The 26,151-nt window shown below is 35.8% G+C and overlaps 1 protein-coding gene across 1 annotated transcript in view; it reads right to left on the bottom strand.

Moving 5' to 3' along the window:
- LOC136038863 (uncharacterized) overlaps positions 1-26,151 on the bottom strand; it is a 131,301-nt gene that overhangs the window by 20,551 nt on the left and 84,599 nt on the right. Inside the window, exons 4-5 of the mRNA XM_065722316.1 lie at positions 7,787-7,898; positions 108-245 (exon numbers count right to left, since the gene is read on the bottom strand). Coding sequence (XP_065578388.1) covers positions 108-245; positions 7,787-7,898 — 250 coding nt within the window. The remainder of the gene's footprint in view (positions 1-107; positions 246-7,786; positions 7,899-26,151) is intronic.

Here is a 26,151-nt window from a genome sequence, read left to right as displayed (position 1 = left end):
CCCTAAAATTTCTACAACCGTCATAAATGCCCTCTCATCCCTCCCACTGAAGGGTAATAATAAGTAGGAATCCAGCAGTTACCAAAAGATGCAACAAAATGACTTACCACTCCTGTTTATCAGCAGGAATAAAATTCTAGGTATTGTTTGTAGCCACAGTGGCAATGAGGCAAACGAGTGGCATCCATCTAAAAGATTTCCCCATGCATCTAACCATTCTTCTAATTCAACACTTTCATATAATGCTGAAAAAAGAGTATCATTTAAATTTGTTTTAATAAAAGTAAATTAATAAATTTGTTCACTGCAATTCTGCGAAACTCCAGAACAACCTAGTTTACCATTTCTGACTAAAAAAAAAATAGTTCTGGGGTTCCCACAATAATTAGGTCTTCGGTGATAATACCGATGGTCCTTGAGCTTAAAATTGAGGTAGTAGCAATTGAGTAATTTTGAGATCCCAGGGGATAAAAGGCGGGAATAGCAGCTTGATAATTCTGGTATACATGGAGAACCAAGTAACTAAATAAATAAGATGATAGTATGCACCTATAAATATGGTAAGCCAACCAAGACTCTAATGACTCTATACTCTAAGTTGAATTGAATTTATTGAAAAAAGCCAAAACAAGAAATACATACCTGAATACCAAGATCAATGATAAATTACACACAGAAATAACTTCATCATAGTCTCCCCCAAAAGGCCAGGAAAAAACAGGGGAGAAAAAACCCAAAAAAACTAAACAAATGCATTAATAAAACATTTGTTAAATAATAAACTCATATCATCACCACAAACAGACTGAAAAAATTAATTATTTGCAAGAAAATCCTAACATACTTGAACATACTTAATACACATGTAACATACCTAACATTTCAACTGGCTGTGCTAGAGTACTGTCATCCGCAAAAGCTAGAAGTGTTTCAGAGAAGGATGAAATCTTGTCACAATTAGTGACAGATTCAAGTTGACAAAGACGACAGCAAGTGGTAGATTTTAGATTTTTAACTGCATTCATGAGGTCATTAACATAAATTGAAAAGATTATCGGCCCAGTCAGAGATCCTTATGGAATACCAAACTCTATTTCAGACGGGTTGGAAAAGGGAGGATCAACCGAGACGACTCGACGAGAAAAATATGATAGAAACCAAGAATAAGTACTCCCTCGTATTCCAACACGGGATAGTTTTTAAAGAAGAATCTTGTATGTTGTTTCGGTGAGTATGTTGCATCGGTGAGTCGAATGCTTTTCGTACACCGAGAAAAAGAGCAGCAGGAACCACGAATTAAATGTCTAAAATTAAGAAAATCAAGAAGTTCTTCCAAAGAAGAATTTTGTATGTTATTGAATCAAATGCTTTCCGAAAAAGAGCAGCAGGAACCATGAAGAAAATGTCTAAAATCAAGAATTAGAGAAAGCATAGCTTTTTCAAAAATTTTACTAAACACTGATAAGAGAGATAGAGGATGATAAATTAGCAGGATCATTCCATGAACCACCTTTAAAAAGTGTAATAACACGAGCACACTTTAAAGCACTCCGAAAACATCATTTTCAAAAGTCATATTGGCAAGCCCCGTAGGACCAGAAATGATGACAGGAAGAATAAACTTGACAACCTTAGTAGAAATACGGTCTGGGCCAGAAGATGAAGAACCCTTCAAACTATCAACAATTCTGGCAATATCAGCTTCATCGATAAGCCCCAAAGCAATTGATTTGAGACAAGGAGGTCCAAGGTAAATCCTAAAATCATTTAGAGAAGACGAAGGACTTACAGAAGAGGCTATAGTTTTTTCCGATATTAGCAAAGTAAGAAGTAAGTGCGTCTCTCAGCTCACCCTTTAAGATTTTACCATCAATCAAAACGCTTGAAGGGACAGAAGGAGACTTAGAAGATGGCCTGATAACATAATTAAACACTGACCATGCCTAATGTCTTTACCGCACGCAGAGAATTTACTATAGTAAAAGGACGATTTGGCCCTCTGGCAAAGCAAATTGTAAACTCTTCTCTAAGCTTTAAAAGCTTGAAGTCTTCAAGCTTGTAAAAAGATTTAAAAGCTTGTAAACTCTTCTCTAAGCTTTAAAAGCTTGAAGTCAATATTCACACGAAGATGGCTTAGAGGACCTGTAGGCCTTCCAAAGATTTTCTTTTCTTCCTGCTTTTAAGGAGTTATGGAGTCATCTTAGAAAAACTTACAAATGGTACCAAATCACACTTAGTAGAGCATTTCTCTATGCAACCACTTGATTCGTCATTATCGAAAGACTTTATTGATGACTTCAAGAACAATAAAAGCATTGAGCATGACCAATTACAATTGAAAAGATTACATGGTTTAGGGGAGGATCTCTCAAAGGGGTTGTTCTTTTCGATCCCGGTTTCAACTGGGACGCATAACAAGTATCCAATATAATTCTTTTCAAAGAGTCATAAAAAAAAGTGAATCTATATCAGATTTATTTTCAGAAATATCCCACGAATGACCTACCAACCGCGATCTAAGAAGAGCTTACTCCTGATAATTAAATTTTTAAGATGAAAAACCAGCTCCCTGGTGCCTCCTAGGTAGGGAGTCAGAAGAAATTATACACGGAAAAAACAGGTAGATTGTCTGAGATGTCACTCATCAGTACAGAATTTTACACCAAAGTCAACGATGAAAAAACATTATCAAACAAAGAAGCAGTAGTATCAGTTATGCGAGTTGGAATACATGTTGAAGCTAATATGTCACAAGCAAGCGTACCCAAGAAAAAATGCAAGGATGTAGATGACCTACCGTCACACAAATTAATATTGAAGTGACCCACAATGACAAGTTAATATGAATGTTGATGGATTGCTTCCAAATCCTCATCAAGAATCTGAAGGAAAGAGGGAGCAGACCCACAAGGAGCCCGGTATAAACTACCAACAATCAAAGGTTCAGTTTGGGTTTTAATCTCAGTAAGCATTGATTCGAAAATATATTCTTCATTTCTTCACAGGTCATGTCTTACTAAGTACTGAAGATATTCTGAAACATAAACAGCAAGGCAACCCTTAGCCATTCTACTGCAGAACAAATGCTCCGTCTTATATACAGGGAGATGTAATAGAGGTTCAGTTTTCAAATCGAGGAAAGTCTGGCAAAGAGCAATAAAATAGGGGTTGCCACGACGTACTATTTGTTTTAACTCACGAAATGAGGAACACGGACCTTCAACATTTGACTGAAGCACAGAAAAACTGCCACCTCTTTTGGAAATTTCTTCTAAATGCGGAATATAGTTTTTAGCAGCTCAAAAATGGGGATTTGATGAAAGGATGTAACCGGAGCTAGACTCAGGTAAATTAAAATTACCTTCAAACTAGGATTCATCTAGTACCACCTCCCACCTGCTGATATTTCAATGGCTAAAGAAACTGTTTCGCATGCTGACTATTAGCGCTGGTACTGATCTCCTGATTTTCTTCCTTCGGCCAGGTGTGCAATGCGTGGTTGGGGGTAAATCGTCCGACATTTTCTCGTGTATCCTCCCCCCATATTTCTCCAGGTACCCATTTAGAGCTTGATCGACTCAGGCTAAGCATACTATTGACCTCCGCTACAAACCAAATGACCAGTGTCACCAGAACTCAAATCCGTATTTTAAGGATCTAAAGTCTAGCGCGCTAACCCCTTAGCCTGGTAGTTAATTGAGCCGTTGGATTTAGCTATGATTAAGATGGATGACTTCTACCACCTGCCTGAATACATTACCTCTGAATGTTATCTTTTTTCTTTTTTAAGAACTGAAAAAGATGTTCCAGATGTAAACAATTTGTTTTTTATTTTACGCATTATATTCAGTTATGCTTTTAAGTGCATTGTAGTCCAATACTTTGTTATATTTCTTGAAGTATTTTTCTAATTTTTATATGTATTTTATTTTACATACTCTTCGATTTAGAGGGAATTAAACAAGTGGAAAAACTTATATCACAACTGACTGATAAACAATAACAATAAACTAATTGTTGTTGACAATAAACAATTCTTACATTCTTCTAATTGATTTTTTTAATCATTCCTGCTTCAAAAGGCACTGTGGAAAATCCATATTTGCTACGAGTAAAAGTGGGTTAAGAATCACCTTGATTTTACTCTGTGTTTATCAACTTCAAGAAATAAAAACAGTTGAACAAGAATCCTCAAAGAAATATCTTTAGACAGCCTTATTACCAAATTTGTCAAAGAAAATAAAGTCGTTATCTGTGATATAAAAGTTCTAGACATTTTGTCTGACACATACTTATCAAGTGATATTCTAGTTACTGATATTCTAGTTACAAAAAGTCATTGGGGAGTACGAAAGGATAAGTTGATGAGGCGTACGCAGAAAAAATAAAGAAAGTCTGTATTTAATAGAGATAAGACTGGAGTGATCTTAGTGATAGTGAAACAAGATGTTGTCCCGGAAAGCTAGCTAAAAGAAAGAGGACTAAACTCAAAAATTTTTAGCCAAATTTATTCATATACAAAAATTCAGAAAAATTGAAGGAACAACCTATAACTCAACAAAATCCACAAAAAATGAGGGAGGGGAAGAATAGGGTAACGAGGAGAAATTTCTGAACGAAGTTTCCGAATTGATTCATGCAAAGATGGTTTCTGATCCAAGTTTTGTTTCAATTGACAAATGGTCCTGATACAAGATACAAGTCTTGTATACATTTCTGACTCTTTCATCCTAGAAATACCGAAGAGAAAAACTGGGGAAAGGGAGCATAAAAATTTATAATTTCTCGTTACTAGTGGTGTGCTGTTACCATTGTTGACAGTATTTCAGGCTTTTGCCCACTGCAAACATAGCATAAACTACATATCTAAGAACATAGCTCTTGAAAATTTCGCCTTAAGACTATATTGAACTTGATTTTACAGAGGCCTTTCTCAAAGAAAAGAAGGATAAGTCTAAAGCTTAAGAGCTGTAGAAGGACTATCGATTACTTCTTCTTTTCTTCAACGGAGCAACTAAATGTTAAAACCAGTTTGTGAAAAACACTAATAATGTAGGCACTGTGAAATTACCACTACTAGCCATATTAGAATCTGGTTGTCATTCTAATAGGTGGCTTTCTTGGCATCTTCATTAATATCCTGGAAAGATATCTTCAAGAATACCCAGCTGAAACTCAAGGTCCATTTAGTGTCTGATAGGTGTCCCTGCAGTGAATCTCCCACTGAATCTTCGAAAGTGTTAAATCTTCTTATTATCACGCAGGTCAGTTTCAGCTGTATAATTTAGGAGGGGGGGTTCTGTTCAGCTTATTCGTGGTTTTGCTGCTTGCTTTAAAGTAAGTAGTGTAAGCTACTTGCTTCTACTAATTGTACCCCCCTCAAAAGAACTCCACATATAGTTGAGTTGTCATGGACGCATGTGTCAGTTTGGGGGAAAAACATTCCTGCCACCCCTCCATTTTTTGCGTTCTCGCGCGTTGTAATCAAGTTTTGTAATCAAGATCCATCTAAGCAATGGGACATCTTTCCTCGTGCTGATGACGGTAGGAAGATTATTCATATGCTTCAGTGAGGATAGATGCTTGCTTATTTTTTTTCCCTCAAATTTTCAAAGTTTACGGTGGTCAAATAGAAAAGAGGTCATCATTAGTTTTCTGTTCAATGACTCAGTTTAGAAAACCTGACCTGACCTAACATGCATTGACCGATATTTCTCTGAACAGTAGAAAGGCTTAACCATACTTCTGCTAAGCCCTTAAGTAGTATTTCTACTGGAAGTCATGGATGGTACCCGAATTGGTAACCATTCATACCCCCCTCAAAAGAACTTCACATATAGTTGAGTTGTCATGGACGCATGGGTCAGCTTGAAGGTAAGGCATGTCTACCACCCCTGGTGATTTATCAATCTTTCTAGTATCTTTTTATTGCCTAGTAATATTTTTTTGCAAGTGATTTTCAGTGATTTTCGTTCTAAAACTGGTGATTTTCCCCTGAAAATAGGGATCTCTTATGAAATAGCACGTTAAGCATAAAGGCAAGTGAATACATCATTTAGAAAGCTAACTTTCGAAAGCAAAAGGGACGATCTAGTGAAAACTTTACTGACAGCCAATGAAAAGTCAAAAATATTCTCTTAATTCAGTCTTAAAAAACCATAGCTAATCAAAGTCGAGAGAGACTGGGTTGACCCAATTTGTACGCACCGATTTGCAACCAGTGGTATTGAATAACTGATCTGCATAGCAAAATTCATCAAAAGACTTACAGAGATCTACAGCTTTAACATTTAGTCGTTAATAAGCCAAACTTAGGGTAGACCCATTGTAAATTTTTTTTTCTTTGCTTGGTTAAAAACACCCTATCCATATTCGATTAAAATGAAACCTACCAGCTATGAGTACAGCTTGTTAAGACCGTTAAAAAAAACCAAAAAAAAACCCAGAAGTTTTAATACAAAAATCCAAATATTTCGGTTTTACACCTGGAAGGTTTTATGAAAGTTAAAAAAAAAACTAGCTTCAACAAAACATAAAAAGAGAAAACAGGCAAATTCTATATAAGAAAATAAAAAGGATACTGACAGGAAATTCACACTTAAACAAAATCCAGTCATGCAAAAATACATAGGAACATGCCAGGATGTCTGTTGTATACTGTTGTACATATATGTGTGGATTAATCTTCTGATATGGGACTCTAGCAGAATGAACGAGGACTTTTATTAAAAAATATTACATTTTCTCAAGGTTAAATTAATTAAAAACAAACTAAGGATCAAGAAACTGTTGTGTTTGATAAATATAATAAATGTTTTGAGTTGATAAATAAGCTTTTTGGCTGTTTTAAAGTTTATTTTATCCTACATTTCAAATTAAAATTTAGATGAGGCAAAATATGCAAAATTTCCTCATGTTCAATACTATTAAAAGTATATAAGGTTTTAACTTATTTATTTCACTAAACTATAAAAAATTGAATTTGATCAACATTCATATTTGCTTCTATTTGTAGTAACTCTATGAAAAATATTTAATATATAAATAGAACCAAATTTAAGCCAAAAATTTGACACGACTTTATTAAAGCAAAAGTTTGAAATGTGAATTGAATAATTATTTGTGATGGAAAATAAGAAAACAAAAATAAAAAAATGGGATTCTTATGTATTAATTTTTATATTTTAGTTCTTCCTTCAATTCTTAGGAACAAAGAAGGTTTTTTTTTTTATTTTAATTTTTTTTATAGCAAAGCTAGAAGGCATTTGTCTTATTTCCAGATAAAGTTTTGGAAATTAGAATCCCTTTTTAGTAACATGTACACCTTTTTCCTCCTCCCCTCTCCTCTGTAAAGGTAACATCTGTTAGTGACCATATCATAAGATTCCAGCCTTTGGTCTTCAGAAGAATATGAATGAATGAATGAATGAATGAACTTTATTACCGGTAAAAGTATAAAAAACACAAAGTGCGGAGTATTATAAATAATCAAAAACAAAAACGATAAACAGCGAAGAAAAAAAATTCAAACTAAAAAAAGATAACATGTATTATTATTCAGTATCAATATGGAAATATCACTTCATCGGGTTGTTAGCTTCTGATTTAGCAACTTTGTGCTTGAAAAATTCAAATCTGATGCATAAGCTAGTCTTATCAACCCAGATTTAAGCAAACTGCTTTCGGTAGAAATTGTTTTGGTGGTACTAGTAAAAGAGTGGGCTGTTGATACGAATGGACACGAAATAAACTATTACTATTTAATAAAATAAGCATTCTTTCTTACCCCTTGTACTTTTTTTGTGCTTCAAGAGAAAGGAGAGAAAGCTCTCATGCACCTCCCTTGCCGTCATTAACTCCAAAGACTCCAGTGGCCATTCTGTATAATGACAGATTCTCTGAAAAACAGGAAGAATAAGTTTGTCTACTCTGTTGATACGAAACTTCCAAAATCTCGGAAAAAAGAACAGGAGGTTTCCAGATTGACACTTGGAAAATTCTGGAAATTCTGGAAAATTGGAAAATTCACAAAATTGCATTATATTTAAAAAAGAAAAATATCAAACAGTTCGTGGTAACGAACTGTAGTAAGGAGCGATCCGGCTCAATAGTAACCAAAACTCTAAAAAATTGAATTTTGATATCAATAGCTACATCAAAAGAATCGCATTTTAATGCTGATTTTAAATGTATAAGTTTCATCAAGTTTAGTCTTACCCATCAAAAGTTACGAGCCTGAGAAAATTTGCCTTATTTAGGAAAATAGGGGGAAACACCCCCTAAAAGTCGTAGGATCTTAACGAAAATGACACCATCAGATTCAGCGTATCAGAGAACCCTACTGTAGAAGTTTCAAGCTCCTATCTACAAAAATGTGGAATTTTGTATTTTTTGCCAGAAGACAAATCACGGGTGCGTGTTTATTTGTTTTTTTTGGGTTTTTTTTTCCAGGGGTCATCGTATCGACCAAGTGGTCCTAGAATGTCGCAAGAGGACTCATTCTAACGTAAATGAAAAGTTCTAGTGCTCTTTTTAAGTGACCAAAAAAATTGGAGGGCATCTAGGCCCCCTCCCACGCTCATTTTTTCCCAAAGTCAACGGATCAAAATTTTGAGATAGCCATTTTGTTCAACATAGTCGAAAACCATAATAACTATGTCTTTGGGGATGACTTACTCCCCCAGAGTCCCTGGGGGAGGGGCTGCAAGTTACAAACTTCGACCAGTGTTTACATATAATAATGGTTATTGGGAAGTGTACAGACGTTTTCAGGGGGAATTTTTTGGTTTTGGGGGTAGGGTTGAGGGGAGGGGGCTATGTGGGAGGATATTTCCTTTGAGAAATATGTCATGGGGGAAGAAAAATTCAATGAAAAGGGCGCAGGGCGCAGGACTAATCTGGTCACGTTAGAAAAAACGTCAAATTCAGAGCTTAATATACAATGCTGGGTGTTCGGAGCCTCTCTATTATGGAGTATAATTTGAAAATAACACAACTATACGAGCGATAAAACATATATACCACAACCATAACTCAACTAACGAAAGAACCGATAAGAGATAACACAACTATAAAGCGAAAACAGGTGAAAACTAACGGGAAAATAAACGAACTAAGAGGTGGAAGGGGCCCAGAGAAAAAATATAATATTTTTCCAATTTTGAGCCTAACTTCCGCCAAGGAGTAATAATGTCAGAAGCCCCGAAATACCGAATTATTTTCTTTTTCCTATAAGACCGGGGTAAATGAAACAGAAACTTACAATAGCGGAAATATAATATACACAATTAAGCCAGATCTTGTCTTTTTTTCAGAATAGGTGAAATACCAGATAGGAAAAGTATTGAATGGTCGCAAAAACTAGTGTATAGCAATGCAAGCGCTTTTCGATAATTAAATAAAAAAAAACAAGTTTTTTTAACTGCAAGTAAGGAGCGACAGTAAAACTTAAAACAAACAGAAATTACTTCGTATATGAAAGGGGCTTTTCCTCCTCAACACCCCGCTCTTTACGCTAAAGTTTGACATTTTCTCTTAACTCTACATTTTAAAACAGTAATAAACAGTAATAGAAACTTTAGTTAAAAACTAAAAGTTACAGTTGCCTTTTTATTTAACCGAAAAATTGGAGGGCAACTAGGCCTCCTTCCCCACCCCTTATTTCTCAAAATCGTCTGATCAAAGCTAAGAGAAAACAATTTAGCCAAAAAAGGAATTAATATGCAAATTTCATTTTAATAATCTGTTAATCTGATTCAATACAAAAAATTCAATAAGATTGGACAAGTCCTATGGTGGAGAGCCAAAATCAAACATGCATTAATTCAAAAACGTTCAGAAATTAAATGAAAAAAAAAACTAATTTTTTTTAACTGTAAGTAAGGAGCGACATTAAAACTTAAAACGAACAGAAATTATTCAGTATATGAAATGGGTTGTCCGCTCTTCAACGTTTCGCTCTTTACGCTAAAGTTTGACTCTTTGCCACAATTCTACTTTTTAAAACAATTAAAAGCTTTAGCGTAAAGAGCGAGACGTTGAAGAGCGGACAACCCATTTCATATACTGAATAATTTCTGTTCGTTTTAAGTTTTAATGTTGCTCCTTACTTACAGTTAAAAAAACTAGTTTTTTTCATTTAATAATAGGTTAGAGTGACCTATAGATTAACCTTTCCAGAATAAGGGTTGCTTCTATAAATACTGTATATCCAGAATGGCACGGAATACGCAGTTTGGAGCAAAGGCTTTAATTTAGGCATGGTCAATTGTTTACAGAACTAACCTTTTGCATATTACACAACTTAAAGATGTCCTTGACTTTAAGTCCAATTACATACCGAATTATTTCCACTCATGAAACGTAAGCTTAAAACCGCGGTGTATATCAAACAGTTCATGGTAACGAAATGTAAGTAAGGAACGATGCGGCTCAATAGTAACCGAAAGTCTAAGAAACAGAGTCTTGATGACAATAGATACATCGCAAGAATCGAATTTCAATTTTTATTCAAAATATGTAAAATATATCCAATGTAATGACACCCATCAAAATTTACAAGTCTGAGAAAAAGGGGGAAACACCCCCAAAACATTTAGTGATCATAATGAAAATCACTTCATCAGGTTCAGCATACTAGAGAACCCTGCTGTGTAGGTTTCAAGGTCCTATGTACAAAATTTGAAATTTTATGGTACGTGAGGGGTACGAGGGAGGATCTTTCAATGAAGGAATTTTTCATTGGAGAAGGGAATTTTCCCTGGAGGGGGAGTTGGATTTCCAGGCATCATTTATAAAAAAGATAAAAAATTAAATAAAAAACAAGTTTTTACAACTGAGAATAAGGAGCAACATTAGAACTTAAAATGATCAAAAATTAAATAAAAAACAAATTTTTTCAACTGAAAATAAGGAGCAACATTAAAACTTAAAACGATCATAAATTAAATACAAAATATATTTTTTTAATTGAAAATAAAGAGCAACACTAAAACTTAAAACGATGAGAAATTAAATAAAAACAAGTTTTTTCAACTGAAAATAAGGAGCAACATCAAAACTTAAAACGAACAGAAATTTTGCGTATATGAGCGTCTCCCCTCGTCAATACTTCACTCTTTACGCTACAGTTTTTCTTAGTACTTTTAAAAAGCTATGTATTCTAACTAAAAGGCCTTTGTGATTCGGTTGTCATTCTTAAAGAATTCGGACAAAATTCAAACTTTAGCGTAAAAGCGAGATATTGACGAGGGGGTGACTCTCCCCGCTTTTATACGTAATAATTTTTGTTCGTGTTAAGTTTTAATGTTGCTCCTTGCTTTCAGTTGAGAAAAATTGTTCTTTTTATTTAACTTATAGAGACAAGTATCAACGTATCATGTATTTCAACTTTCATGAAATTTATTATTTGAGTGAATCTATGGATTCGTGTTAGGTATTTCTTTTATTATATAGATTGACTATTACCATGTTCTGGCAGAGACAGACCATGATAAATTTAAAAACGAAAAATAGCAAATTGATATCACTTTATGGATATCAGATGGCGTGTATGGTTAAAGTTGAAGATACTTGTAGAAAATCGTTGAAAAGCGAAAATCTGTTGAAAGAGAAAGTGTCACTAGAAAAAATTGTACTTTCTATGTAAAGATTTGTTGGTTTTGTAAGCTTTTACTGATACTTAACCTTCCCCCGTGTCAAGAACTCCCCCTCCACAGAAAATCTCCCCTGCGAAAATTCCCCTTCATTAATTTCTTCCTCTCCAACAATTATCCCCTGAACGTACAATAACGATTGTTTTTATAAATTTAAAATATTTGAAAAACAAATTCAGGGTTATTACCTTACCTCACAGGTGTTGGTGGATATTTAATATCCAGAAAATGTAAATAATGTGAACGAAGGAACTGTCATCTCTAGGGTATCTAATTTCAGTCAGTGTGAAAAGTATTAAGAGGATTTTGGGGAAATAATTTTATACCTAAGAATTTATCGTGCTTAACACATTATTAAAGTTTTTTGGCGATCACGTGTTTAGTGTTTTAATACAAACGGGACTAGTTTTAAGAAAATATAGGGTCGATATAACCATCCCGGGGAAAATACTAAAAAGGCTTATAATTCTAACAAAAAGATGTTTTAAATAGATCCGAAGTTGGTCTTTAAAGGAATAAAGCCGGGAACCCGGTGGCTACGCGTCAGGCTTGTATATATTGATTCTCATCGTTACTTGCCTTCTACCCACGGGCTCTTCTTGTTGTCATTGCGTGACCATAGGTTTAATACAACCACCCTGGGAAAACTAAGAATTTTCCATTAAAGTTGAAACCTAATTAGATCACTTATGACCAGAAATATCAATATGCCAGTTTCAAGGAAGAAAGAAAAAACAGCAACTATATTGTCAATTTCGAGGGCGTGCCTAGCACATGGCACGCTGCAGGTTTGCACATATTGATTTTCCACTTGTCTTCTAACAACAGATAATGTGAACCTCTTCTTGATGTCATGGCTTCAGGTTAGGTTTGATACAAAAATCCGGTGGAAAAATACTAAAAAGACATATAATTTAACAAAAAGATGTTTTAAGTAAATACACAGTTTTTCGTTTCTAGGAGTAAGAATATTCATTATTATTTTTGTTTTAAGTCATCAAGTGTCAAATAAGCAGTAAAAATTTAGTTAAGAAAGTCTTCAATAAGGATTCAATTCCCCCTTCCTGTTAGTGCATGAAAGGATCATCCATTTTAGAGAATTTTTTTTCATCTAAAACTCATTGTGATTCTTCTTGTTGCTTCCCTTCTAGCTGTAGATTTGCTTCGAGATTCGAAATACTCTTTGGGACACTGGTTGTCAAGTGTCTTCTAGCAGAAGTTCTCGCTTGCACTTCATTTTGGTGCATCATTATCTCAGACTTGTTTTTCCATGCCTTTTACTTTAGCTGTTCGGATTCATTCAAAATCATCTGATCCAATGCCTATGCCCTTTAAATATCTAAAATTGACGTAATCATCTTTTTATTCGTTAGTTTCCAGTAATAGGATAAGAAATCAGCAATTTCAGTTGACCTGAAAAATTTCGGTTGAATTCCATTTTTTTTAACACCTTCCTTATTCGATCGTTATTTTCTGAAATATCGAAACTCCGCAAGTGTGATTATTGTGTTGTTCTTTCATTTTAGGTCACATTTTCGTTTGTTGTTCAATATGATTTGTTGCTGTTTCTTGTTCCATGTGTTTTTCTTTTGCTGTTCAGAGTCATTTGTCAATTTGTTTAATTTTGCACGAGACATAGATACTAATTATAAATTCCCCCTAATGTCTTTTACAGACGCTAATATAACATGTTTCGTATTCAACTATAACAATTCAGCAAAGCAATGTGTCAAGTTATATAATTTTGCATGTGTCATATATACCAAAAGCGATATGACCACTCCTGGGGCGCAAATGAGGTAATATATGCTCATTAAAGGTGTTCGTAATCATCACGTTATTTTTTAGTTTTGAGTAATGAGGGTTTAAACCGTGCAGAAGATTACAATTGAACAAGGAATCTGTTACTGAAAGTAAAGAAACGAACAATAATTATGCCAGTTTTCGACATTTTAAAGAGCATAGGCATTGGAACACATGATTTTGAGCGAATCCGAACAGCTAAAGTAAAGGGCATGGAAAAAAGTCAGAGGTAGTGAAACAAAAAAAGAAGCCCAAGTGAGTTCTACGGCTAAAATATATTTGATAACCAGTCTCTCGACGAATACTTCAAATTGAAATCTGCGGCTAGACCAGAACCAACAGTGAAAATCACAACGAGTTCCAGAAGAAAACAAATCCAGTAAAATGGATAATTCTTTGATGCATTAAGAGGAAGGAGGAACTGAACTAGCACCAGACTTCTTAACTGAATTGTAATTGGCTATTTGACACCTCATAACTTAAAGTCGAAGAATAAAAAATGGATATAATCCTTTTGTGCAGAGGCCCGGCCTATTGTCATTGGCATATTGTCATTTATGGCCACAAAAACCATCTAAATAGGTCACAATTGCAAGGATGAATTTGTATTTCTCCCAAGGGGGTGGTATCGAATCTATGGTGACGCTACGCAGTCAAGAAAAGGCTGCGGTTAGAAGACAAGCAACAATGAGAATCAATATATAGAAGCCTGCGGCTTAGCGGTACTGGGGCCCGGCGACGTAGTTGCCAGGCTCCTAGTTTTATTCATTTAGATGAGTGACTGTGGATTAATTTAAAACCTTTTTTGTTAGAAATATTTACCTTTTTAGTATTTTCTCTAGGATAGTTGCATCGAATATAACCTGAAGCCATGACATCAAGAAGAAGTGCACATTAAATGCAGTTAGAAGACAAGTGACAATCAATATATACAAGCTTGTTGCGTGTCGACCCCCAACCTCGAATTTGGCTACAATTCCTTCCTATTCTTATTTTTCATTATGCTCTTTCCCCTGGAAAATTCCTATGTACACGCCTTTCATCACACCTCTAAAAAGAGTTTTGGTTAGTGCAAAATTTGATTTTCGAAATGTTTTTGTGAAAATCTAAACAACCATATCTAAATAAGGTACCTGGTGGGGAATATATGGGAGGATCTTTCCATTGGGGACTTTTTTTGGGGAAGGTGATTTTTCTCCCCTTCTCCCACGGGAGGAGGGGAGAAAAACCCCCTCCTATTTCCTGAATCCTATCCGTATCCCTTTCACTTCCTAAAGGAGCGCAAATATTACCAACAAAATAAGAAATTTTCCAGATACAAATATATCGTTGAGAACGGGAAACAAAATTCTTATGAACGAAACAGCTCATTTGGGAAAGCGTTAAGACTGAACAAAATTCTTCTATAAAAAATTAATTGTTTCTATAATAATATACGAGACAAAAGTCGATGGAACATAGGAGGGAAAAAGAGACTAATTGCAATTATAATTAACTAAATTTCACTTTAATATCACAAAATATAATCGAAAAATTTGAGTAGAAGGAAAACCAAATTTCAAATTCAAAATCAAACTTTTTTCTGGGCATTCCCCCCCCCACCTAAGTAATAATTTCTGTTTGTTTTAGTTTTGATGTTGCTCCTTATTTTCGGTTAAAAAAATCGTCTTTTTATTTAATATCCCGTAATGCTAACGGTTGAAATACAAAATATAATGTATAAAATGCAAAAAAAAAAATATATTGAATAAAATGACTTTCAGGGGGAGGGGAGTGTTTCCCACCCTCTTTCTTAAACAAGGCAATTTTTTCAGGCTCGTAGCTTTTGATGACTAACACAAAACATATTGATCTTATATATTTTTAATCAGCATATTAAGCCAATTCTTTAGATATATATTGATATCAACATTCCGTTTTTCACAGTTTTGGTTACTACTGAGCGGCACCGCTTCTCACTTACAGTTCGTTACCACGAACTGTTTGATTTCGGATTGTAAAGACAAAATTACAAAATTCTTCCAGTTGTCCTATTTCCTCCAACCCAGAAAGTATGGATTCTAGAAATAATTTTAGTAATTGTACTATCACGATCCAACAGAAAATTTATACATTTATTCATTCATACTAGTTTCTGTTCGGCTTAAGCTTGAGTTCGGCTTTTATTTCTACTTCTTTTTGGTTCTAATATCTATTTTTACTTTTCTTCGGAAAACTTTTCGGAGAACAGTTTTTTAAATTGGTTCTCTCTTAGATTGCAACCGTATTTTGTATAACGAAGGAAACACTTCAATAAAACTTATTTCAATGTTTGTTTATAATCGTATTGGTCTCTAATGGGTGGTTTTTACTTTAAAAGTATTTAAAAAGGAATAAAACCCCCGTATTTTGCGCAAAGAAAGAAATACGCCAATAAACGGTATATCTGAAAATGTACATTTAGAAATAAAAAGATATACATATTCAGTGGGTTGTGCATTTTGATTACAACCGATATGTCATAAAAAATAATATATTTTGTGCCACGAGCCTAATACTCCAATACGGTGGATTCTTCGTAAGTTGTGTTTACAACCCGAAAGGTCTATACAGTGGAGTGTATGTTTAAATTAGGGCCCGACCGATATATTGGCCAACCAATATTATCAGGCCGTTATAAGGATTTACGTCATTATGGGATATTGGAAAAAAGAAAATCGTTTATCAGCCGATATACTTTTTTTTATGTGCAGCTTGTCCAGAAGATGGCACAAGATTTCCTCTGGTAATTTTGCTTTTCCAGTCCTTGCGAGTGGAGCCAATAGCCAAGTCTGACCCTGGTGGAGAGAGCAGTTGAGATGCGACAAATGAAGTCAAATTATGTGTGCTGTCAATACTTGTCAGTACACACCTGGTGCAGCAATGTACTAAATGTATAGTGACTTTAAGAACGTACTTCTTCTACCAAAACTAGTAAAAAAAAACACAATAAGCCATATGGTTTTTGTTTAATGAATTTTCGCTTGCGCGGTGAAAGATCCAAGATTCTACAGGTTAAAACCATGATATCCAGTCAGGGTGCAGCTAAGGGGAAGAGGGGGTCTTGCAAGGTGAAGGTGGCAGGGGGTCTAAGGTGTCGCTGCCAGGTGCCAATACCAAGTAGAAATTACCCACTTACCTTGAAAATTTAGCTTGTGTGTCCATATTTGTCGGCATATTGGACGATATTGTCAACATATTCTTTAAATCCCTCCTCCAAACTTCAGACTCTAGTCTGAAGTTTGTGAATTTAGTGATTTCAGTTTGAGGGAAAGAATTGCTCGGTTATCCCAAAGGTTTATTTTGCATGGCTATTGTAAAATTAAAACGTGGTATCTATGCAGACACGGTGAGGTTTTGGTATGGGCCCTTAGAAATCCAAAGATCTTGGCAGAAGGCTAGTTTAGGGGTATTGAGATATTGGAATTCTGTTTATATAGGGCTTATCAATAAGCTTCGAGGATGAAATCAGAGTCTAAAATATCCCCTTGAAATCCGTTTTTAAGTTCCTTTCTCTACTCCTTATGTAGCCTATTCTAAGGCTTTCGAAATTGTATAAAGACTATTTCGGATCTATTGTAGTCTTGGGAAGCAATAAATATTTCCAGAATTTCAGTTTGAGCCTGATTTTTTTTTTACTCTTGGGTCAAAATGTTTCAGTGCTCCCCTCTGTATTTATCTGAAGAAATCCAGATTTTCACGTGTTTGGGTATTTGTAACTAAATCGGCTGCTTTGATTAAATTATTTTCTTATTCATTACTTCCACAAACATCCTTTTCTTTGATGCAAATTTTCTCTTTTTCTTTTTTTTCTATTTTTTCTTTTTTCTTTTCTTTTATCCTTTTCTTTTATATCCATTGATTTTATGTGGCAGCCGCTGATCGAAAAAGGTAAAGAAAAGGTAAGGAAAAGGTTAAGGAAAATCAAACAATTCTTGTAAATGGCTTAATTTTTGGAACCGACATGGGGGATTTAAACTTTACGAAATTTTTTTCCAAGAGGAATTTGACGGCAAACTATATTGGTATCGTATCGGTACGATACCAATATATTGGTATCGGACCCTGAAAATCCATATCAGTCGGGCCCTAGTTTAAACAGTATTGGATAAACACCTTTTATCTCTTCTGACCGAGGAAATACGTCAATAAGAATGAACATTTTTTGCCTATTTTTTTTTAAGTTTAAATATTTAGGCCGAAAACCAAACTTTTAAATATCGAAAATATGCTATCTCGGCAAATGAACATAATTATTCGGCGAATTTCAATTTATCTTGTTAATAAAAAAAAGTGCTGCCATCTGGTGATCTGGATGTGGAGCCTACTCCTAAGTCAAATATTTAATCTGCTCTCCATGACTTCGGAACAATTTTTTTTTTAAAGCCACATGACGCCAAATCGTGCAATCTAAACTAGTTATACGGCCAAATAAATTTATCGTGTTGACAAATTTTAAGACAAGTGTTTCCACAAAAGAAAATTTTCAAAGAGAAGTAAGGAGCTACATTAAACCTAAGATGAACAGAAATAAATTCAGACAATTTTTCTGGCGACAACCATAAATCACCATCATATTTTCGACGTAACCTAAATATATATCGTAGGGTAAAGAGCAAAACCATTTAGAATCCGATTATGAGATGAAATTTTGAGTTTTTCCCTACGTTTTAAGTGTTTGAGCCTTCAGTCTGGGACTTAGCTCTGTCCAATTGACACCTTTTCTACTAAGTAGCGCAATGAAAAATTCAAAAAACAGCGAAAATATAAACTAAAGAAAATGGCACCAAAGATTAGGGTTTCGTAATTCATAAGGGAGAAAAAAAAAAGAAAAGTTTATCCAGCATGGTATACAAGAAGGTAGATATGGCAAGAGATACTAAATCTGTGTGGTTTTATTAGATATTAATGCTTTTGATTGGAAATACGCAGAAATATTTCAACAAAATAAGCACAACTTCGGTAGACCTATTAAAGGTGCATTAAATCAACAAAATTTGTCAAATCCTAGAACTGAGTGTCATAATTTTACAACGTAATTTTTGTTACTATTGTCAGTTTTTTACTGGAGTGGATGTTTCTTCTTTTGCCCTGTGTTATTTCTCTATGTTGCTACCAATACTTTTTAAATATATTCGATATAAGATTTGTTTACAATATTCTAGGTGGGGCTATATTTTCTCTGCGAGATGTGCTTTAACCTTTTTTTTAATGGTGTGATATATAATACACTTATTTTAATATAATACAAGTGAATATAGTGATTAAAACTAAAATGGTGAAAGATTACCCAGTGTTTATAGTATCGATAAATAAAACACAAAAAATGAAACATTGTCTATGGATAGATAGATGGTATGAAAGGTACGGTCAAACAAGAATAACTTTTCAAGGATACTTTTAGTTGGAAATGACTCTTGTTTTGTTATTACCCACATAAAATGTATTCTCTTAATATTTTCAAAGCCTGTCAGGGCTTTTTACCATCAAGAGATGGAAGAACGAATGGGCTTATAAGACTTCTTCTCTATAAGACTTATTCACAACTTCGGTAGACCTATTAAAGGTGCATTAAATCAACAAAATTTGTCAAATCCTAGAACTGAGTGTCATAATTTTACAACGTAATTTTTGTTACTATTGTCAGTTTTTTACTGGAGTGGATGTTTCTTCTTTTGCCCTGTGTTATTTCTCTATGTTGCTACCAATACTTTTTAAATATATTCGATATAAGATTTGTTTACAATATTCTAGGTGGGGCTATATTTTCTCTGCGAGATGTGCTTTAACCTTTTTTTTAATGGTGTGATATATAATACACTTATTTTAATATAATACAAGTGAATATAGTGATTAAAACTAAAATGGTGAAAGATTACCCAGTGTTTATAGTATCGATAAATAAAACACAAAAAATGAAACATTGTCTATGGATAGATAGATGGTATGAAAGGTACGGTCAAACAAGAATAACTTTTCAAGGATACTTTTAGTTGGAAATGACTCTTGTTTTGTTATTACCCACATAAAATGTATTCTCTTAATATTTTCAAAGCCTGTCAGGGCTTTTTACCATCAAGAGATGGAAGAACGAATGGGCTTATAAGACTTGAGCCAGAGTATCTGAAGTTGGCAGCCTTCTGGTCAATATTATTTAGTCATTAAATAAAAAAAAACTAGTTTTTTAACTGAAAGTAAGGAGCGACATTAAAACTTAAAACGAACATAAATTACTCCGTGTATGAAAGGGGCTGTTCCCTTCTCAACGCACTGCTCTATACGCTAAAGTTCGACCCTTCCTCTCAATTCTACTTTATTAAAAGTAAAAAACTGTAGCGTAAAGGGCAGGGCATAGAAAATTTGTCCAAATCTCTGCAAAAGTGGGAAAAACACCCCAAAGATCAACTGATCTTGATGAAAGTTCACACCATCAGATTCAGCATATCCAAAAACGCTACTGTAGAGGTTGCAAGCTCTTTTATACAAAAAAAAATGTGGAATTTTGCATATTTTGCCAGCAGAAAGATAACCGATACGGATTGTTTTTGTTTGTTTTTCCCGAGGGTGATCATATCGATCCAGCAATCCTAGAGGATCGAGAGAGGACTCATTTGATCAGAAATCGCAACCTCTAGTGATTTTTCTTTGTGACTAAAAATATTGAAGGGCAGCTAGCCCACCCTCCTTCCTAAGTTTTTTGACTAAATTTTGGGATAGCCGTTTCGTTCAGCATAGTTGAGAAACTTTAGAGCTAGACACACACACACTCCGACAAAAAGTAATGCAGAAAGAAAACCCCCAAAAAAAGACATACAAACACATACACGAAGACACAAACAACAACATAAAGTCAGACACACAGTCAGCCATACAGGCAAGCGGGGGGGGGGGGGGGGGGGTTGAGACACAAACACAGAGAGAGGAAGAACACAAAAAGAACATACTCACACTCATAACCACACATAGTCAGACACACAGGCACGCACACAGTCAGAAACACAGGCATGGAGGGTGGGAAAGGGCAAACAGAGGAAAAAACGCAAACACGCACGCAACCAGGCAAAGTAAAAAACACAGACACCTGGAGAGAGAGAGAGACAAAAATACGCAGAGGGAAAAACAAACACTCACAGACACACACACACACATAACCACACGAAGTCAGACACACAGGCGCACACGCAGTCAGGCACACAAGCATGGAGAGAGGAAAACAACACGTAGAGGAAAAACAAATACACAAACACAAAGCCACAAAAAGACAGAGACACAGGCACAAACAAAGTTAGACACACAGACACAGTGAGAGAGACAAAAGCACGGAGAGGGAAAAAACATGTAAACACACACACACAAAGCCACACAAAATAAGACACACAGGCAAGCACACAGTAAGACACTCAGGAAAGGAGAGGGATACAAAACACACAGGAGGAAAATACACAAAGTCAGACACACTGGCACATTGGTTTTTAAGCATTCAGCCTTTTTTTTACATGCCCTTAGGTTACGTTGGCCTAATAGAGCTAGCCTAGACACGCTAGGTTAGGTTAGGCTAGATGATGCGCCATCTAGCCTAACCTATTCTAGTGTGGTTAGGTTAGATCGGTTAAATCAACCTTACCAATAGTATCTAAGAAAAACTCTGAATCCTTAAAAAAAAAATTTCTCTGTGTCTGACTTTGTGTGGTTGTGTGTATTTTTCCTCTTGTATGTTTTTGTCTTTCTCTCCGTGCCTGTGTTTCTGACTGTGTGTGTAGCTTTGTGTCTAACTTTGCTTGGTTGTGTGTGTTTGTGTGTGTGCGTGTTTTTTCCACTGTGTAGTTTTGCCTCTCTCTACATGCCTGTGTGTTTAAATTTTGTGTTTGCCCGTGTCTCTCCCTTTTTCTGGCTGTTTTGTGTATGTGTGTTTTCCTTCTGCAGGTTCTTTCCTTTTCACCATACCTGTGTCTCTGACTGTGTGTGTGCCTGTCTGTCTGAATTCGTGTGGCTGTGTGTGTGTGTGTGTATGTGCGTATGTTTTCCCTCTACGTGCTGTTTTCTCTCTCCCTGCTCTTGTGTGTCTGACGTTATGTGGTTGTATATTTATGTGTGTGGGTTTGTATGTGTTTCCTTAGAAAAACATCTTGAAAGAAGAAAATATCTTAAATTTTTACGTAGCATCCCCGTGGGCCCCCGTCATTACGTAATACCAACTTGTGTGCTGTGCCTAGTTACAGACGAGGGGCCCCAAGGGACTCCTGAAGTCTAGCTTGTCACACTAGAATGCGCCATTCTTAGCGTTGGTTAACATTTCCCATTACATATGAACTAAAGAAATAATGAAAACCGTCATGTAGAAAAAATGTCTTAAAACGTCTTGAAATGACTTGAAACGTCTTTAAAAATGTCTTGAAATAAAATGTCTTAAAAAATATATTGGAACGTCTTCCAAAAACAACTTGAAGAAAAATTTCTCAATCAGATTCCCCCGCTGGACTAGTGGACTCTAATACGTTCTATTACGTAACATTTGCATTAATAAACATTCCCTATGACGTAAAATGCACCTTCTGGCTATCGTTGGAATAACGGAATAGGACTTTCGTGGAATTCAGGGATAGGGTTCCGTTTAAAAGCAGGACTCCATTTAAAAGCAGGGATAGAGTCCCGTTTAAAACCAATGAAGCGCCACTACTGAGGTAGCTGCAATAGTTATAGTAGCAGTATGTAACAAGTACCTTTTGGATAGTTCAACATCCGTATTAATACATCTTTAAAGTTTCAATTTAATATTGTTAACTGTTCCTGAGATATTGCTCTTACACCCTTTTGACAACCAGAATATACACAGTGTGTTTCTTTTTAGTTCAACAACCCCGTAAATATTCCTTGGAAGTTCAGCTGTCACAGTTGTAGTAGTAGGAGTAGCAGTGGTAGTAGTAATAGTAGTGTTGGCAGCAGCAGTAACAACCTGTAAGCACGTGGTGTGTCTTAATTTGTTCAAATTTCCCCTCAGCATTTCATGAAATTTTCACTCTAATATCCTAAGTAGAAGTCACTATAGAAGTAGTAGTTGCATTAGTGGCTTAGTTGTGGTAGTTGTGTGTACATAGTGCCTTTTGACCTATTGATCATATCGCTCATCATTCCCTGAAAATTCCGACTGAATACCCTAAGTCAATTCTGAGATACGCTCTTTGGACAACCTATATGTAGGGCGTGTGTTTTGATTTAGTTCAACTTTTCCCTTATAATTCCCTGAAATTTTCACCTTCATATCTTTTGCCTTAATAGTAAAAGAAGTATTAATAGCAGCAGTAGGAGTAGCAGTAGTAGTAATGCTGTTCAACCGACCTTTTGTTGGGTTGAACACCCCCTCATCTTGCCCTCGATGTTTTAAGTTAATAAGCTAAATCGCTCCTAAGATATCGCTGATAAGCTCTTTTGACATCATGTTTGCACGAAGTATGTTTTGATTTAATTTAACTTTCCCCACAACATTTACTCAAATTTTCACCTGAACATCCTCAGCCTTAGTAGTAGTCACAATAGAAGCAGTAGTTGCGGTAGCAGTAATAGTAGTGGTGGTGGTAGTAGTGGCAGTAGTTGCAGTTTAACCTTTTCCACAACATTTCCTCAAATTTTCACCTTAGCGTCCTTAGCCTTAGTAGTAGTCGTAAAAGAAGTGGTAGTTGTGGCAGCAGTAATAGTAGTGGTGGTTGTAGCAGTGGAAGCAGTAGCATTAGTAGTAGTAGTGTTACCGTATGCATATTGCCTTTTGGTCAAAAGATCATCACCTACCCAAGTTAATACCCTAAAACATTCCTGAGATACGCTCTTGTGACAACCTTTATGCACATAGTGTATTTTTGATTAGCTCATCCCCCCCCCCCCCGAAAATTTCCTGAAAGCTTCATCTGAAAGTCTTTGTCCTTTCTTAACACCAGAGGTCAAATACACCCCTTTTCCCCGAAAAAAATTGCTATATATTAATAATGGGGAATTGTATAGCTTACGGAACTTGTCCCAAGGGATGTGAAGTGGGGAGGGGGGTGTCGACCCCAGAGACATAGTTATCGGACCTTCAACTGTATTGAACAATATGGGTATCTCAAATTTTAGTTAGAGGTCTTTGGGGAAAAAAGGGTAGGCAGGTGGTGGGCCGGTTGAGTTCAATCACTTTCGAATCTTAAAAAAAATGGTAATGGAAATTTCAATTTTCAATCGAATAAGCCCCTTCTGAAATTTTTACGACAATTACTACTATACGGAGAGCTTTGATGAAAAAATATATACTTATTGAATTGAATTTATTTATAACCCGTTATAATACACATATAAAACGGAGTATAATGTGAATAAAAGAAAAGAAGAAAAAGAAAATGACCTAAAAAACTAGACAAAACACTAAACACTTAAAACATACAAAAGAAAAACATTCATTGAATCAAAATAGCGCTCCATGGGTGCCGACCAGTTCTACTATTATAAGCTTCTATGCTTTTTCTGATAGAAGCATTCGGGTCTATAATGCCGTATCTGTTAATGACCCAGGAGTTGCTTGACCATGGTGGAAGGGCAAGCAGGTATTTGGCATACCGGAAATAGATTCGCCGAGCCTCCTTCGTCTCGGTTATCGTAAACGTACGCCAAAAAGGTGCAAGGTAAAGGAAATTCGGAAGTGTAGAAGCATTAAGGTATAGGAAGCCCAAAATCTTTCATTTGTGATTTTGGGGAAACTGGCGCGCCGTCGAGATTAATATTAAATCCTGCTCGACTTTCAACCCAACTGAAGAGAGACCCGTTCGATTTTTCTCTATTGAATGTAAGGTTAATCTTAGCATATTCGTTAATTAAATTAGCAAAATTTCTTTCGAACGACTGTACTGTTCGACTGGGGTTAAGAATATCATCTGCATAAGCGATAAGTGATTCAATCCCTTTTAAAATACACGAAGGAACTGTGCAGGATTGAGCGTTCAGGATACAGTTACTAAGGGCAACTGGTGAGGTAAGGGCACCCTGTCTGACACCTCGACAGACTGGAATAACGAAACGTGTTATGGTCCCATCAGGTAGCCTGATTACAACAGCAAGATGGTTATGCATATCATACAAAGCACGAATGGCAGACGTGTCAACTCCCCGTTTATATAGCTCAATGAGAATTTGTGCGTCAATCAGAGAGTCGAAAGCATGGCTTACATCATGATTCCCTTGGACGAGCGAATCACCAGACTTATCAGCATCTATAAGTATTGACGATAGTGCAGTAAGCGCGTGGGCACCCCCTAGGCTTTTTTGGAAGCCAAACTGATGTGGCGGCATGTAGCATTTATCTGTAAGTTCTGGCATTACGAGTGTTTCAAAAATCTTGCAGAAAGTAGTAGCGACTGTAATAGGGCGATATGAAGAACGCTCATTTAGCGATTTATTTTTTGGAACAGGAATAAGACGATCAGAAGAGAATGAGGTTAAAACTATTCCAGTTGTGAACACCATTTGGAGCATGAGATAAAGGTGACAAAATAGCAGGGGACTTCCAAGAAGAATGTGTTTAGCACAAATTTTATCTGTACCCCTCGAAAAAGGTTTCTTAATGTTTTGCGCAGAATTCATAATATGAGACAGTGAAACAATAAACATGGGTACAGTCTTTTTTGACAGTATCCGATTGAGATCACATTTAAGGGGATATTCTACTTTGGAATCAGGTTCTAAAAACTCTTTCAAAAAATGCAGTCGCCAGGCCTCAGCAGAGATATGAGCTGAAGGAGTGTTTTTTCACTCTGGTTGCGGGTCAAACTTTTCCACAGAAGCGTCGGACTACTCATTATCTTTTCTGAAAAATCAGAACGAATAGTGGCTCTATGTTTTTGCAGTTCTTTGGAAAAATGGCGCTTTGTGGAAATCTGTATTTGGTTCACTATGCCGTTCTTGGGTCTCCCGCATTCTATCCATATGCCTAGCCAAAATTTGGCCTTCTGGCAGGCTTCAACAAGGGACAGGTTCCCGGACCAGCCCTTAACTTGTGACCCAGCACGGACTCTGGATCGAGGGACAAAGTGTGATTCCGTTTGTAGTAGCGCATGTGAAATAAGTGACGAGTACATATTTAGTTTTAGACGAATTTCAGACGTAGGAACAGGTACTGATGTTTGGAGCAAGTCAAAAGGTATTTTTATCTTCGAAAGTAGATTATCAAGCGAGTACTGATACTGAGTCAAATCGGTTTTACTCCATTCAATGATTGTTGTCGATTTGCGCGCATTCGATAAAATGGTGCACTGATTCGGAACGATAGCGGTAAATGGTCAGAAACAAACTATTCACGGAGCACATCTACTGTTAATGAGCTACTAAAGATAGTGTTAGATACAAGGACATGATCAAGGTTAGAAACTGATCCGGTAGGGTGAATGTACGTGAAGTCATCCGCTTTCGGTACAAAATTTGCACAAAAATGGATATTTTATCCATTTTTTTAAATAATATTTTTGTCCATTTTCGCTGCTAATCAGGCCACAGCAACCAGTCCAAAAATCAGTGCAGGAGCGAGCCAAGCTCGTAATCAAGCGTCAGTTAATTCAGAATAAATTATCTCACAGGGATGATTCACAATGAATGAAGGAACCTAGGAACAAGAGAAGTGTAAGGACCCCCTCAACTATTCCCCGCAATTTACGGGTAACTT

This window comes from Artemia franciscana, chromosome 18, assembly GCF_032884065.1.
Source record: "Artemia franciscana chromosome 18, ASM3288406v1, whole genome shotgun sequence".
Classification (NCBI taxonomy): domain Eukaryota; kingdom Metazoa; phylum Arthropoda; class Branchiopoda; order Anostraca; family Artemiidae; genus Artemia; species Artemia franciscana.
Note: the sequence above shows the minus strand (reverse complement) of the source record. Positions and strands in the feature narration are given on the sequence as shown.